The sequence below is a fragment of the Embiotoca jacksoni genome, unplaced genomic scaffold (genome assembly GCF_022577435.1).
Source record: "Embiotoca jacksoni isolate LCO1_2020_lvr unplaced genomic scaffold, fEmbJac1.0.p SCAF_4, whole genome shotgun sequence".
Taxonomy (NCBI): domain Eukaryota; kingdom Metazoa; phylum Chordata; class Actinopteri; family Embiotocidae; genus Embiotoca; species Embiotoca jacksoni.
Genome location: NW_027185392.1, coordinates 11,122,661 through 11,136,198, shown reverse-complemented (window position 1 = coordinate 11,136,198; position 13,538 = coordinate 11,122,661). Strand labels below are relative to the sequence as shown.

Sequence of the window (13,538 nt, the reverse complement as noted above, 5' to 3'; positions counted from 1 at the left end):
TGTTGGTCATTTCATCTCCAGATAATTATACATCGCGTATTTTTTTAGATTCAGTGATTGAATAGTGGAATAAAAAAATGACCACATGGAAAGGCTTTTTTCTTATAAACTAAACATAAAGAAGCAGCGTTCCGTTTTCATGCTCCTCATATCTGAACAAGCTCCCAGAGAAGTAATCACTTTTTACGCTGCACTGTAATTTTTTTGTCGTTCTTTTTCCTATTTTTATTCTCTGCCTAACTTTTAGATTTCCATCTGTTGCTTTTTCATTTTGCCTTGATGCCCTCTATGTTTTATGTGAAGCCCTTTAAATTTCCTTGTTGCTGAAATGTACCATGCAAATGAACTTGCCTTATTACAATTTGAATTCTATACTCTATAATACATACTTATTCATATTTGATTTTGAAGAACCTTTGTTTCAATAAAGCGTGTCAGCACATCAGAGTCTGCAGGTTGTCTTGAGCACTCGACTGTACCGTTCTGCTTCATAATTTTTTTTCTGGTCTCTGTCAGACTTTTTATACCCAAACCGCGACCAACGCCACAGATGTAACCCCTGTTTATGGTTTGAGCTCCTCGTGTTGTCGTAGCACTTCAGTCCTCTTGTTGAGAATCACCACATTCTGCGTCACGTTCACTCTCCACCATGTTTGATTGTGTCACCTTCGTGTAAGTTTCCTGCAGAAGAATGCAAATAGTCGTCCAAATAATGAAAAAATAAACCTTTTCTATCGTCACACTATATGTATCGACATATTGCGCAACCCTCAAGTGTAGGCATTGATAGCAGTTCAAGTTTTGTCGAAGTCTCTTATTTAGAAGACCAAAATATTTTGGTAATGTCATGGATTCTTATGTTAAAACTGAATTTATTTGACACAATTTAATTTGAGATATGAATTTGACGCAAGAAAAAAAGAATCAGAAACGCAGATTCTCAGCTGAAGATCTAATCTTAGAAAATGTTTTCATTACTTTTATTAATAAAGACTTTAGTTGTATAATTTTGATCTTCTCTGGAAAACAGACTAATGTCCATGTGTATATCTGCCCAGGAGTGACGAGGAGACCGTCCAGAAGAACAACGCCCTGAAGCAAGTTCGGGAGCTGCAGGCCCAGCTCGGCGAGCTCCAGGAGGATCTGGAGTCTGAGAAGATTTGTCGAAGTAAAGCTGAAAAACTCAAGAGGGACCTGAGTGAGGAGCTGGAGGCTCTGAAGACGGAGCTGGAGGACACGCTGGATACCACCGCCGCCCAGCAGGAACTCAGGTGCTTTTTTACAGCCGGTTTATTAAAGATGTCGAAGGAGAACCCCTCCGATTTTACACATTTAAATCTCTTGGAGTACTGCTGGTGGAAATACAAAAATGTGAAGGTGACAAGTTAGAAAAAAGTGAGCTTACTGAACCTTTGTAGCTCGTTCCTCATCTCTGCTCGAGGCTACATTAGCTGCTACTTGCACAACACAGCTGAATCTCTGACTGAACCTTCAGTGGTTGAGTTGCATTGTGGGTAGTGTAGACTTCAAACATGTTTCCGGTGTTGGTCAAGAACTACAAGGTTTGACAGAAGCATAATTTTGATTTGTGAAGTTATGTTTCATTTAAACATGGCAAGAACTCATCTCAATCGTAGACACTGAGTGCAGTGTTTATTATTTAACACTTAACAGGCTACAAAAATCGCATAAGGGAAATTTTGTTTTTATTTTTCCTCTTCCTTAAGTCAGAGTTTCCATCGACAGTATATTATGCTCATTGCTGACTTTTCAAGGTTAATTTATTTGTCATTCCGACCATATCCATATTAATACACATACAGTGGAACGAGATAACGTTTTTCAGGACCAGGGTAAAAAGTAATAAATATAAGACATTAAATACAGCGACCAGTATGTCCTATAGTATAGGTCTCAGTAAAGCAGCATAAATAAAGTCCAAATGTGCAAAGTGGAGAATGTTACATGTTTAACAGTCTTATCGCCTGTGGAAAGGCCTGTGGACCAGGAGAGATCCTCAGCCAGGTGAACACCGAGGAATTTTGTCCTGCTGACCCTCTCCACAGTGGAGTCGCCGAAGTCCACAATTATCTCTTTGGTCTTGTCGACATTAAGACATAGGTTGTTGTCTTTGCACCAACCTTCCAGCTGTTTCACCTCTGCTCTGTTGTCCTTACTGATGAGTCCCACTATTGTAGTATCATCAGCGAATCTAATTTGTGCACGCAGCCTTGAGGGCTCAGTGTGATGGCGCTGAACAGTAATAACTGTTCAGTGGACAGTTGATTGGGATTTCATTAGTAACAATAAATCCTTCATGTTGACATGTTGTGGTGCTGTATCTTAGAAGATGTCCTCCTCTCGTAACCCTCTCTTCTGTGTCTGAACTCCAGGACCAAGCGAGAGCAGGAGGTGGCAGAGCTGAAGAAGGCCATCGATGAGGAGAGCAAAAACCACGAGGCTCAGATCCAGGACATGAGGCAGAGGCATGCGACGGCACTGGAAGAATTGTCCGAGCAGCTGGAACAGGCCAAAAGGGTAAAGGGGGGGGGGGGGGGGGGGGGGTGTCGTACCTGGTGTCTGTGAAGGGCTTGTATTTGCTGAATACACAAAGCAGTGTAAAAGCATTATTTTTGTTTGTGTGTAGTTCAAGGCCAACCTGGAGAAGAACAAGCAGTGTCTGGAGGGCGACAACAAAGAGCTGGCCTGTGAGGTGAAGGGTCTGCAGCAGACAAAGACAGAGTCCGAACACAAGAGGAAGAAACTGGAAGCCCAGCTGCAGGAGTTCATGGCCAGGGCCACCGAGGTCGAGCGGGCCAAAGGAGAGCTGAGTGAACGCTCACACAAAGTCCAGGTAAATACCGACAGTTACATGTCAGATGAAGGAACGTAGCACCAGACTTTTAGCAAATGTTCCATTTCAAAAGGACAAAATATGCAGTGTTTGTGGAAGTAATTGCTCAGTTTAAGTCAAAGAGAATTTTCACAACATACTTTGGATTCATTGATCAAATGTTTGTCTCTTGTCAGACGGAGTTGGACAATGTGTCTGCTTTGCTGGAGGAGGCAGAGAAGAAGGGTGTCAAACTGGTTAAAGAGGTTGACAACCTGAACAGCAAACTGCAGGACTCAGAGGTATGAAGGAGCATCAGCATCCTCCTTTACTCTCATGACAACTTTAAAGCTACAGGTAACTTGTTCTGAAATCACTGTCTTATCCTGATATGTAGTCAATGGCAGTATACTGGTACGAAGGCAACAAGTATTTGTCACCACAATTAAGTCTGAAATCCAAACACCAGATGTTAGTGGTGATTTTGATGTGCTCAGTGAAATCAAGAAGGCTTTCAGAATACTGTTGACAGGCTTCTCCTGTCATCTTCTTCACAAAGTTCAATCGTACATAAAGGTTGGCAAGTTACAGTTCTCTCAAGTCGAACTACCTAATGACCTTGAGCTGCAATTATTTTGATACCCGATTAATCATTGCAGTCATTATTCAAGGAAAACTGCTAAGTAGTTGATGTTTTCAGGTGTGATCTGAGAATCAGCTGCTTTTATTTTATTTTATTTTATTTTTTATTTCAGTATGAATTTAAAATTTGGGGTTTTGGACTGTTAGTCAAAAAAAGCTTTTACTGTAAGACAATCTGACTTACAGAGAAAATGATTACCATCTAATCGAGATTAATGAACTATGGAAAGAATTGTTTGTTGCAGCCCTGTAATGAAGCTACCAAGCAGCGTTCTCCATCTGAGGAAATCTTTCACAAATTTAACTGATCAAAATGAGGAAAACCACACTTCAACATCTTTCTGAAACTTCACATGTATCAAACAGCATCTTACGTGATTTTTTTATGAATTAAAGAATTCATTTTTTCTTTGATCACACCTCTTTAATGAGTACATCGCAGGTATGTGTAAAAAAAAAAACCATCACAAGTAGAACAAACGTGTCTCCCTTCTGGCTTTTTTTTAATTTTTTTTTTTAATTTTTTTTTTTTTTTTTGTATAGCTTTACCATCATTTCTGGTTGTGGTCTTGTCTGTAGGAGTTACGTCAGGAGGAAACTCGTCAGAAGCTGAACCTGAGCGGCCAAATCCGCCAGCTGGAGGTGGACAAGAACAACCTGCTGGAGCAGCAGGAGGACGATGAGGAGGCACGACGCAGCCTGGAGAAGCAGCTGCAGTCGTTGCAGACTCAGGTACATTTCACCTTCACAAATACAAACTAGTCCCCGATACATGCGCACATACATATCTGCAGGTCTGACACACACAAACATACAAATCAGGCTCACCTTTTAGGTAAAACTCACACTCGACTGAGTGCCAAGCGAAGAACCGGGCATAAGTTTCCAGCTGCGAACAGCTGTTGTTAAAGTTGTAGAGCAGCATGCAGACAGCTGTTATTCAGTGTGGCACATTTAAAACCCTATGAAGTGAAAGTATGCGCCTGAACTAGTGAACTTGGAGAACTAATGCTGTGAATTTATGTCTTCTAATGTTTCATTTCTTCTGTATCTCCACATGTGGTACAGCCATCATAATTTTTAGGCATAATCAATAACAAGTTTCACTCTTTTTTAGTTTTTTTGTTTTATGTACAGTGAATTAGAAGGGGGGTAAATTAGCCAAATGAGACACTACGGTTGTATAGTGGACACATTTCCTTATTTTAAGATGACGGACTCAGCGTTTGTACTGTTTCTTTCAGCATCTGTAGGTAAATATTTGCTCAATTTGTTAAGCTGTAAGGGATTCATTATATCAGTCGCTCAGATTTTTCCAGTAGAAGCACAACCCACACAGCACCACCTTTTCAGTTTTGTTATCTCGGCTTTACACTTAGCTTTGCTTCTTATTCCACTTGCACCTACTGTTGTGACACCAAAGGCCCCGATAACTACAGGTATAATGATGACTTCAAAATGTTGAATTATCTGATCGTTGATATCAAGAATTTCCTTCCTGTAGCTGTCTGACACAAAGAAAAAGCTGGAGGAGGATGTGGGGGCGATGGAGGACCTGGAGGAGGTGAAGAGGAAACTGCAGAAGGACATGGAGCTCACCAGCCAGCATCTGGAGGAGAAGACCATGGCCATGGACAAGATGGAAAAGACCAAGAACCGGCTGCAGCAGGAGCTGGACGACCTGACGGTGAACCTGGACAACCAGAGACAGATCGTCTCCAACCTGGAAAAGAAGCAGAAAAAGTTTGACCAGGTACACTGGATCCCCCACAAGAGTGGTAGGTCAAGGTTGCATGTATGTCAGTGTGTTGAAGGCAATTGCTCCTTTGTCTGCACTAGATGCTCGCTGAAGAGAAGACCATCTCGGCTCGTTACGCTGAGGAGCGTGACCGTGCCGAGGCTGAGGCCAGAGAGAAGGAGACCAAGGCTCTGTCCATGGCCAGAGCTCTGGAGGAGGCCCTGGAGGCCAAAGAGGAACTAGAGAGGTTCAACAAGCAGCTCCGCGCTGAAATGGAGGACCTCATGAGCTCCAAGGATGATGTGGGAAAGAATGTGAGTGACCTTTGACCTCTTAAATGACACTACTAAAAAAAAAGTCGTCATTTTGGGTTACACCTGGCACTTCTGAGCCGATAGATGCGTCCAGCTTAAATCTATTTGGATTTCATTTACAGCTGAAGTTGTGGTTCTCAACTTTAGCGGATATGTTTAACTAAAAGAAGATCTAGTCTACTATCAGAGTACAGTCTGATCAGCCGGGACACTTTTTAATGTCAGGCATGCAATACAATTAAAATCTCAAAAATGCTTGTTGTTTCTGTGGGTCGCCTGAGGACCTTTGATATCTGGTTTGATTGTGCAGCCACGTCACGTTCTTGTTTCTCCTGACGCTGCATCCAGGTTCATGAACTGGAGAAGTCCAAGCGCACGCTGGAGCAGCAGGTGGACGAGATGAAAACGCAGCTGGAGGAGCTGGAGGACGAGCTGCAGGCGACAGAAGATGCCAAACTGCGCCTGGAAGTCAACATGCAGGCCATGAAGGCCCAGTTTGACCGAGACCTGCAGGCCCGAGACGAGCAGGGAGAGGAGAAGAAGAGGGCGCTGGTCAAACAGGTACACAGGGCACATGGTGGATGAAACATAATAGACTGAATCCATACGTTTGACCTGAGAATATACCGTTTGTTCGGTGGGCCTGAGTTTGAGGTGCTGTGTGTTGTTGTCCTCCTCCAGGTGCGTGAGATGGAGGCAGAGCTGGAGGACGAGAGGAAGCAGAGGACTCTGGCTGTTGCTGCCAAGAAGAAACTGGAGATGGACCTGAACGAGCTGGAGGGTCAGATCGAAGCCGCCAACAAAGGAAGGGACGAGGCCATCAAACAGCTCAGAAAACTACAGGTACACACACGTCACACACACACAGGTCTGTCTGTCCACAGTTGTACTGACCCTCATTGACATTATACATTACCTGACCCATTTCCTGCAACCTTAAAACAAGTCTTAAAGTCCTCTCTATGGCCTGAGTTTTCTGCCATGTCAGCCTTTAACTTGGACACATATGATGTTGTGGATCCTGCAGGCTCAGATGAAGGACTATCAGAGGGAGCTGGAGGAGGCCAGAGCTTCCAGGGACGAGATCTTCACCCAGTCCAAAGAGAACGAGAAGAAACTGAAGGGCCTTGAAGCTGAAATCCTCCAGCTGCAGGAGGTTGACTTCCTGACTTTTATTTTGTCTGTGACGTGCATTGTATTTTATTCATGACAAGCAAAGTGATATGTTAGTAAAGTGTGAGGACTGAAGGCCCCTATCTGTGTGTGTGTGTGTGTGTGTGTGTGTGTGTGTGTGTGTGTGTGTGTGTGTGTGTGTGTGTGTGTGTGTCTGTGTGTGTGTGTGTGTGTGTGTGTGTGTGTGTGTGTGTGTGTGTGTGTGTGTGTGCGTGTGCGTGTGCGTGTGTTTGCAGGACCATGCAGCGTCAGAGAGGGCCCGTCGACATGCTGAACAGGAGAGAGACGAGCTGGCTGATGAGATCGCCAACAGTGCTTCTGGGAAGTCAGTATCACCACGTAGTTTTACATCATTACGTTCTTCATGTGTGTATTTGACCATGAGGCAGGCAGGTGCGGGGCACTCTTTTTTTTTTTTTTTTTTTTTTTTTTTACGTTTTAATCACTGGGAGCACAAAAGTTGATCAATTCAAGTGAAAACTAAAGTTGTTTTTCGGACATCAGAGAGAAAATGACTGTTTTGGAGTCATTTTAATCCAAATCTGCGTATCAGGTCGTCGCTGCTGGAGGAGAAGAGGAGGCTGGAGGCTCGTATCGCCCAGCTGGAGGAGGAGCTGGAGGAGGAGCAAGGCAACATGGAGCTGCTCAACGAGCGCTTCAGAAAGACCTCCATGCAGGTAGACTGATTACACACGACATCATAGTCACAACCATCATAATCACCGTCATAGATTTGCCTTCAAAATGGCAGATGAAGACAAAAAGATACTAATGCAAAGCGTTCAGCTGTGTGCGAATGATTGGTCACACCTGGGAAAATTATTTTTTAATTTATTTATTTTTTAAAGATTGATTTTTTTATTTTTTTATTTATTGAACCCCCCAAAAAAAAATCATAAAAGTGACGTAGCTTCACAGAACAGATAGTGGGTGCGTTTGACTTCAACTACGCCCCGACTACGACTTCGTCTGACTTGATGGTCGGTGAGAGCTGCCGGTGGCTGCAGGGGAAGGAGTAGAAAAAAGCTGCCGTCAAGTCAACTTGGATGCATTGGACTTAATGCGGTGCTGCACAGAGCTGACTTAAAGTGATGCATGCTGGACTTGCAACTTTGCATAATAGTTCGACATTTTGTCCGCTGCAAAACGTCATGATGTCACATGATAGTAAAACCTCGTAGGAGCAATCTGATTGGTCTATTATATCCTGTCATCTGATTGGTCTATTCTATCCTGCTATGTAATTGGTCTACTCTATCGTGCCATCTGATTGGTCTATTCTATCCTCGTCTCCCATTGGTCTATTGTATCCTCCTGTCTTGATTGGTCTATTCTATCCTGCTGTATGATTGGTCTATTTAAATTAGCATTCTGATTGGTCTATTCTATCCTTCTATCCCGCTTTAAAACAACAAAACTATGTTAAATGAATCAATTATGAAATTAAAGTCTTCTCCTGTCGGTCTGACCTCCACCGTTCTTCTGTCTTCGTCAGGTCGACAGCCTGAATGCTGAGTTGGCTGGAGAGCGCAGCACTGCGCAAAAGAGTGAGAACGCTCGACAACAGATGGAGCGGCAGAACAAGGTCTTGTACAGTCTGTTAAATGCATGCGTGTATAACGAATGTGTTATTTTCTGGAAGCAGCACTTTTCCTTCGTCAGCGCTTGTAGGTTGTCACGTTCCTGGACTGTTCAACGTGCATAAAATGCATACATTTTTCTTTTTTTTTTTATACCCAGCATATTTAAAAACATTTGTGTTCTCTCTCTACATGAACATCACCTCCACTGTTCCTCTGGTTGCTGTCCTCACAAACATGTAGGGATTACATGAAATCAAAAGTAAACATTTGATCATGTTTTGTTATCATGAATGCAGGAGTTGAAAGCCAAGCTGGCGGAGCTGGAAGGGGCTGTCAAGTCGAAGTTTAAGGCGTCCATCACTGCCCTGGAAGCTAAGATTCTGCAGCTGGAGGAGCAGCTGGAACAGGAAGCCAAGTAAGCATCCAACTCAACAGTTGGCACAAGAAGCCAAAGAAAAGTTTTCATCCGTCTGAGTAGAAAATGGAGTGAAGTTGGTCATTTTTTTCGTCTTACCCGTGTTAAACCTCCAGGGAGAGAGCAGCAGCCAACAAAATCGTCAGGCGTACGGAGAAGAAACTGAAGGAGGTGATGATGCAGGTGGAGGATGAGCATCGTCATGCCGACCAGTACAAGGAACAGGTATTGACTCACGAGAAGCAAAGTGACACGCTCTAAAAAAAAGAGTCTCTTTTACTTTGGATGATTCTAATCAGACCGTCCAGCTCTCTGCGACGCCTCATCGTCTACGTCTGTCTCCCCACGTGTCCGTCCCCCCCTCAGATGGAGAAGGCCAATTCTCGCATGAAGCAGCTGAAGCGACAGTTGGAGGAGGCAGAAGAGGAGGCGACCCGAGCCAACGCCTCCCGCAGGAAGCTGCAGAGGGAGCTGGACGATGCTACGGAGGCCAGCGAGGGTCTCACCCGGGAGGTCAACTCCCTCAAGAACCGGCTAAGGTACGAAGAAGACAGTGATTCACCCCGAGTTAGAGATGTCCTCAGATTACCTGTGCGTGAAGATAGACCGACAGAAATAATAAAACGAGCGCAACCAAATGACAGCACATCCAATACTGAGAACAGGGGAAAGAGTAGCAATAAAAAGCTGAAGACAGGTAGCGATCCTTTTCTTAATGGCCGAGTTGTGCGCAGTCGTGGATGAATTTGTCTGTATCTCTAACAACTCAATGGAAAAATGCTTCACTCCTCCCTAAGAGGAATTACATTTAAAGCAGTTTCCTCTTTTAAACCTTCAGCGAAGTGTAAAAAAAATAAAAAAAAATAAAAAATTATTGCTTCTTTTACAAAGATAATTCCAAAATGGCCTCAACAGATTAGTTGGTACCCCCAGAAAAAAATGGAAATAATTGGGTTACAGTCATATTTCAAACTGTTTTCTTTCATTATAATCTTTAAATCAGTTATTCAGCCTATTTAATTGGCTGTTTGGTATAATTGCGTGCACCGCACTAAACATGGAAGCAGAGGCAGCAGAGAGCTGTCTGAGAAGATCAGGAAGAAAATTACAGACGAGCGTGTTAAAGGCTTTAAGACCATCTCTACGCAGCTTGATTACTGTGTATTGTTACTGTGACTACAGTTGCAAATATTATTAACGAGTTCAAGGTCCATGGGACTGTCGTCAAACTGCCTATATCTTCAACACGCGACCAGAAAGCAGATGAGAATATTTCCCTGAGTTGTCAACAGGCGCTTGAAGCGGCAGAAGTTGTAGTTGTTGTTGTTGGTTTGTTCTGACCAGGCGCGGCGGCCCCGTCAGCAGCTTCTCCTCCGGCCGCTCAGGCCGCCGCAACCTCAACCTGGACGGCGCCTCCGTCGACATGTCGGACGACGACGCCGACAGCCGCGCCAGCGACTTCAACGAGACGCAAACCCCCAACGCCGAGTAAAACACAGCGACCCCCTCACCCCCTTCCCTTTTTCCCCTTTTTCTCCTCGTCACCACCCCACCTCCCCACCTCGTCCACCTGTGACCACTCCCCCCCCCCCAAAAAAAAAAAAAAAAAAAGATCCTCGGCGTCCGCATGGTCTTTCTTCATTTCAAACCACCGACCGGTCAGAAGATTGGAGCTGTTTGTGGTGAAGCGGGGCGGAGTGCGGCCCGGCAGCGCGCCTCTGCCCTTTTTGTATCCGTCAACACTGCAGGGAAAATCCACCGCCCTCCTCTTAATGAAAAAAGCCTCCGGTCCCGGAGAGTCACAGGGGGGCAAACAGTCACTTCTGCCTTACTCTGTTCTCCTCTGGCAAGCTGCTAGTCCTGGCTCGTCCGTCGGCCACGTATCATCTCAGCGTCATAACGTAACATCCCCGTCCCATCAGGCGTGAAGTTAGCTGCTCAGCTTCTCGAGAAAAGTATGCATAGGTACAAAGAGCTTTTTATACAACTGAAACTGTGTGTGTGTGTGTGTGTGTGTGTGTGTGTGTGTGTGTGTGTGTGTGTGTGTGTGTGTGCGCGCGCGATGTAGGCGAAGGCTGTGTGCACACATCTAGTACGTCATGTATGTGACCGCACTTCATACTGGAAATGCAGGACTACAAGGAAACGTTGCTCGCTCACTCTGGTGCCGATGTAAGTGTTCAGCTCACCAGTCGCGTAGAAGCCATCTCGTACCCGACGCGCTCCCTCTCCCTCTTCCTCCCTCCCTCTTCCTCCCTCCCTCCCTCCCTCTCTCTCTCTCTCCACCGCTCCGACTGGAAAACTCAACACAGACCGCCACTCCGGCTGCTTCTGTTGCACCAGATGATGTTTCTCGTTCGGCTGCGCTACAGGAACGACTAACATCTCGGGACATGCAACAGGAATACACGGACTCTGAATTTAAAAAGTGTATTACTGTGAAGAAGAAGAAAAGAAAAAAAAAGTTTTTTTTTTTTTTTTTTCCTTCTGTTGCTTCATCTCAACGTTTAATAAAAGGAATGTCTTGCAGGGTTTTAACTGGGAATCTAAAGCTCGTAACCCATTTTGGATTGTTGACCTTTGGAAACGCTTGTTGGCTTTTGAAGGTTTTAGTTTGGCCTCGGCTGCGAATGATGCTGGAAAATGCACAGAACTGCATGCAGCAATTTTAAACTTGAAGCCAGCAGGAAAAGTCATTTCTTACTTGAAGCACTAAGGCGGCACTCACTATCAGTGTAACACTAAACGGTTATTAAAACGCGTTCTTTAATCGAAAATTAAGGACAGTCGTCCTTTCACTTTGCGTCAGTGTTTGTGCTTCGCCCCACTTTGTATTATCACTAAATTTAAGACAGCTAAGAATCTTTTCTTTTTTTTTTCTTTTCTGCTGCTTTAAAAGGTATTTTCAAAATCCTCAGACACGCTACCATCTGGATGAAGAAATATTGTTAGTTGCGCAATAAAGATTTAAAATTTTCAACTTGTTAGCCAGAATGGACAAAAAGTCTCAAGTCCCCAGAAAATGGGAATAAGAGTCCAGAAAGGACAATGGTACTTGTGACCCTTTCTTAAAGTAATAAAAGTTTTAAAAAGTTTTCCTTTGAATAAATATTAAGTCACTATCTATTGCCGAATGAGTTCATACACTGATGAAAGCCCTCGCATTTTAGTACTGTGAGTTGGTCAAATTACAAACATCACAGTTAGTGACAAACTTCCCATCACCCATAGATCATAGGTGGATCCTGGCGCCAAAGGAACAACGAGATCTTCGAGATTGTTACTATAAATTTCAATGAAGACGACAGCTGGAAATAACATTGCCCAGTTTGTGTGCAACATGAGGCCAACCTCAACGAGGGAGATTTTAGTCTTCATCAGCAGATGGGGCTGTGGGGTTAGAACAAATTGACATGAACTGATCTGGTTCTCCTTTCTGTTGCATTGTGGGTAATGAAGGAACCCGGTTTTGACGACAAAGAAGAAGGTGTGCAAGATGATTTTGGCTTTATTGCACCAGTTTTGATGCATTTATGGTAAATTCCTAAGCTGAATACTATTTAAAACTATTTGACCGTGCTGGATCAAAACTTAACTGAAGAAAAAGGGTAAATAGTTAAAAAAAAAATAAAAATAAAAAATGTCTTCTAACAAACTGAATGTTTTTCATCCGGATGGTCACGGGTTTTAGAAATACCTTCAGGGCAGCAGTTCATTGTTAAAACAGCATTCTCTGTTTTTCACAAATCCACAGATGTGAAGTTTTAGCTCCGCGACTTGAATGTAATTTGTGCCACTATTTGAATCCAGACTCTTCAGACCTGAACAAGCACTTCATATTTGGTAGGTGACAGGTTCTCCGAACATACTTTTTTTTGTTTTCCCCCGTATGTAAAATTTAAGTCCAAGTTGTTTTTATAAGGGTTTTAGCCTAGTTTTTAAGAACAGCAGCCACCTCGACAGGCCAGTCGCTGCAGTGTGAACAAAACATGTCGGGGTACCCACATCCACCCATCAAGTCTACTGTTACTTTTCCTGTATTGTGGAATATGCTGATTGTGATCGTCGATAGCAGACTCCTTTGCCCTTCTCCTGAAATTTTAACACTTAACAGTATGTTTCTTTAAAAGTGCCTTAGACACTAAATAAGAACATAAGCGGGAAAGGATCTCATGACAAAACGGGAGACAACAGGTACATCAACAAGATAGTCAACATTGTTTTTTTTTTCTTTATTTTGTATCTCGGCTGTGCTTCGTATCATATCCAATGTGTACCTCTATGTTCATAATAACCTACTAGCTAGAGCATTTGGGTCAAAAACGGTATTACAGTACTCGGATGAACTAACATGAGAAGCGGAGCCCTCTGCAGCTGCATTCAGTTTTGTTTTTTTTCCCCTGTAAGCACTCAGGTGAAGGTTTAATTCTTGTGTTATTCTGGGAATTAATGTGCTGCACAGGATTTAATTTGGTTGGAAGCTTTAACATCTACAAGTAGTTAACTCTTTTTTTCTTTTATTATTATCCAGCTGGCTGTTGACATCCAGGCGTTCAACTGCAGATACTCCCATCATGTTATTTCTTGTATACCTGTATTTCTAGAAGGTGATTTTTTTTTTTTTCTGTTTTGTTTGTTTTTGTAAAAGGAGAATAAAGCATATTCATTGTAACTGGGAGGCTGTTGTGGTTCGTCTTTTGGGAGTAAGACCACAGCTGAATAATGGCGTTTGGTCTGTTAGTTTGGACTTGTCTCCTCTGGTTCAGTCTCTGGCCTCACATAAGACCAACTGGCTTTTTTTTTTTTAAACTTATGACATTGTGCAGCAATATTATATTTA

General features: G+C 43.4%; 1 protein-coding gene across 6 annotated transcripts in view; it reads left to right on the top strand.

Moving 5' to 3' along the window:
- Nucleotides 1–13,374, top strand: part of LOC138209679 (myosin-10) — a 59,013-nt gene extending 45,639 nt beyond the window's left edge. For all 6 annotated transcript variants that reach the window (XM_069168423.1, XM_069168427.1, XM_069168425.1 and 3 more), the window contains 17 exons: nt 1,059–1,271; nt 2,394–2,538; nt 2,648–2,854; nt 3,031–3,135; nt 4,055–4,207; nt 4,980–5,228; nt 5,315–5,527; nt 5,876–6,088; nt 6,209–6,370; nt 6,555–6,683; nt 6,937–7,025; nt 7,254–7,377; nt 8,196–8,285; nt 8,580–8,698; nt 8,815–8,923; nt 9,065–9,237; nt 10,043–13,374. In XM_069168423.1, the coding sequence (XP_069024524.1) occupies nt 1,059–1,271; nt 2,394–2,538; nt 2,648–2,854; nt 3,031–3,135; nt 4,055–4,207; nt 4,980–5,228; nt 5,315–5,527; nt 5,876–6,088; nt 6,209–6,370; nt 6,555–6,683; nt 6,937–7,025; nt 7,254–7,377; nt 8,196–8,285; nt 8,580–8,698; nt 8,815–8,923; nt 9,065–9,237; nt 10,043–10,190 (2,641 nt within the window). In that variant the 3' untranslated portion in view covers nt 10,191–13,374. The remainder of the gene's footprint in view (nt 1–1,058; nt 1,272–2,393; nt 2,539–2,647; nt 2,855–3,030; nt 3,136–4,054; nt 4,208–4,979; nt 5,229–5,314; nt 5,528–5,875; nt 6,089–6,208; nt 6,371–6,554; nt 6,684–6,936; nt 7,026–7,253; nt 7,378–8,195; nt 8,286–8,579; nt 8,699–8,814; nt 8,924–9,064; nt 9,238–10,042) is intronic.
- The last annotated feature ends 164 nt before the right edge of the window (nt 13,375–13,538 follow it).